The sequence below is a fragment of the Phytophthora parasitica genome, assembly GCF_000247585.1.
Source record: "Phytophthora parasitica INRA-310 unplaced genomic scaffold supercont2.33, whole genome shotgun sequence".
Lineage (NCBI taxonomy): Eukaryota > Oomycota > Peronosporomycetes > Peronosporales > Peronosporaceae > Phytophthora > Phytophthora nicotianae.
Genome location: NW_008649019.1, coordinates 264276 through 266793, shown reverse-complemented (window position 1 = coordinate 266793; position 2518 = coordinate 264276). Strand labels below are relative to the sequence as shown.

The window sequence follows — 2518 nt, the reverse complement described above, 5'->3', positions numbered from 1 at the left end:
AAAAAAAAAGACAGCATGCAATATTTCTTAATGATGTCACCCCCTCTCGTACAAATACTAAATACATACGTACGGGAAGGCGTCCTTGAACGGCTTCATCACAGCAACGTCCATTGGTTGACCCAAACCCGTAATTCCGGGAGACACAAACTGCACCTGTGTACAGCATTTACCCAGTGCCGCTCTCACCGAAGCCATTCTATTGACTTTAAGACTGTCAAGTATGAGCAGTCGGCATCCATCAATGCTTGGCTGCCAAATCTATTAAAACAAAGGTAAAATGTTCATCAAAAATATTTTTTATAAAAAACAAACAATAAATTTGGTAGGAACTAATATGCACAGTATAGAATTATTGTTTTACCTCCATGTCAGAGCGCTTCTTTCTGCCTTTTTTGCGTAATTCGGCGAACAGTAAGGCGGTTGCGCTTGAGAAAGCGCTTTAAAAACGCTAGGTTTCCGAGCCGAGTGCGATATTTAGCTCGCTCAGGATCGTAACGAGCAAGCATAATCAGCATGCACGCCATTGATACACACAAGAAACGATTTTTGCGTATTTCCACGATCCAATCAAGCAGTCTAAATATTGCAATAAGATCAGCACAGTCATAAAATTTAATAATAATAAAAAAAAACTTACTTTTTTTCTGGGTTGGGGTTCCGAACATACATTTTTGTAGTTCGGGAAGTGTAGAAAATGGTAGCTGTGTTATGTGCAGCAACTTTGATGGTGGCTTCTTGTTTCTTCCGGCGGTACCACGTTGGTCGATTCACGCCCACGGCCGCGGCAGCAGCGACCACGGTCTTCGCTCCGCGATCGAGAGCCTTAAATTTAGCTTTGTTAGTGTTTTTTGGCCGACGAATCATCACCAAATAAGAAGTGGGGACGGATGGTATTAAGGACTTGGCTGTGCGTGGGTGGCGGTGAACAGTTTAGACTTTTACCACTCGGAAATATATGAGCCTTTTTATGAAATTAGTATTGACCGAGTATATTTTTACCACCGTCTTACTGAATCCGGACTTTACGGTAGTGCTAACATGCCGACGCATTTCAAGGTTGAAAAGAACTCTAAACCTTTAGATAGGCTTAGTAGTGTTCCCTTTTTTCTCCCTCTATCAAGATGGACATCACGCTAAAAATTGTCTACATCTACGACCCTATGAACTCAATCAATGACGTGAAAGCGGCCTCTTTCAGATAATCTGGTGGATATGCTTCCCGATTTTGCCCCCAAGAAAATATCGGGTTCGTCACATCCAAAGCGAACTTGAAGTTCAAGTAGACAGCTACAACTGCGGTGTGTACATGCTACTAGCGTTCGAAGCGTTTACAGACGCTTAACCTACTGAGTAGGAAAACGTTACAACATATGCGCTATAGGTACTAAGCCAAGTGCGTCTAAATCAACAACCTGTCATTTCTCACCTTCTTATTCTGTTTCACCAGAATGTTTCACAAATCTATGCAAGTTGCTGTTGTTGTTGACGTTACTGCTGCTGTTACGTCCTGCTGATAGTCTAATCAAGTGCGATAACACGTGTCTTGGGCGCGCGTCTTGTGGCTTTTCGACAATACGTATACTATCGAGGACTCATCATGGGACGACGAGATTAGGAACTACACCAGTTTAACCCGCCAGCGATCGCGTTTTTTTCCTGCTCAACTTTATTGAGATAAAAATAATATACGATCTGTACACTTTGAAATTAGGGGAGGTGACCTTCCCATCGGCTCTCCATGCCTTCTCTGACCTTTCACGAAGCTCCCTCTGATGGGTTAGAACCGTCCCCCTAGGGGTGAGTTTAATGCATAATTCCGAGTAGTGCGACATCCTCAACTCGAAAACCTTGTTGTTACTCAGGGCTACATAAATATTGACCCTTCAAAGATACCAACCTCATTTTCATAGTTATCGGAGAGATCACATACTTCGAGAACAGTCGGTCTCGACCAGACACGGTCACTAGCTGACCACGATGGCCGACAACAATGGTGCGTCCAGGTACGACGACGCTGACAGCAGCGCAGGAGAGAGGGTCAGGGAGTACGATAGTGAGAGGGTGGTAGAAGGGTGAGGGGGTCATGGGTACGCGGCTTCGACATTGGCACTGAGAATACCGAGGGCTACAGCAGCGACGACAATCCCCAAACATAGGGAGCGTAGAGCACCGAGTCGGGGGGGGGGAGGGGGCGAGTGAGGTGCTGACGTTGACGACAACTACATTGTGCTCGCTGATCCTGCTTACACCAGCCGCCCAGTTCGAGTAGAGTGGCCGCTACTTTCGCTTTTTTATAACCTGCGTAGAAGCTAACAAGTGCATGAATATGATTTAAGATTTCGAGGTGGATTTTGATCGAAGAACGCCAAACAACAAGAAAATCTACGGTAAGCCGATGCCGGCTGCAGAGGTATGCACTTGTCCGTGCAATCACCATGAAGTGATGGATACCTAACGATGTTTATACAGGCACTGCAGCAATTTCAATGGCGCCAAGGTCATCTGAACTTTCGTA

The 2518-nt window shown here is 45.2% G+C and overlaps 1 protein-coding gene across 1 annotated transcript; it reads right to left on the bottom strand.

The window, feature by feature from the left end:
- Positions 1 to 57: 57 nt before the first annotated feature.
- PPTG_23223 (hypothetical protein) lies at positions 58 to 1053 on the bottom strand (the record flags this gene model as incomplete). The annotated part of the gene is made up of 3 exons (XM_008909251.1): positions 58 to 214; positions 671 to 825; positions 1003 to 1053. The coding sequence occupies 3 exons, from the start codon at positions 1051 to 1053 to the stop codon at positions 58 to 60; spliced, it is 363 nt and encodes a 120-aa protein (XP_008907499.1).
- Positions 1054 to 2518: the final 1465 nt, after the last annotated feature.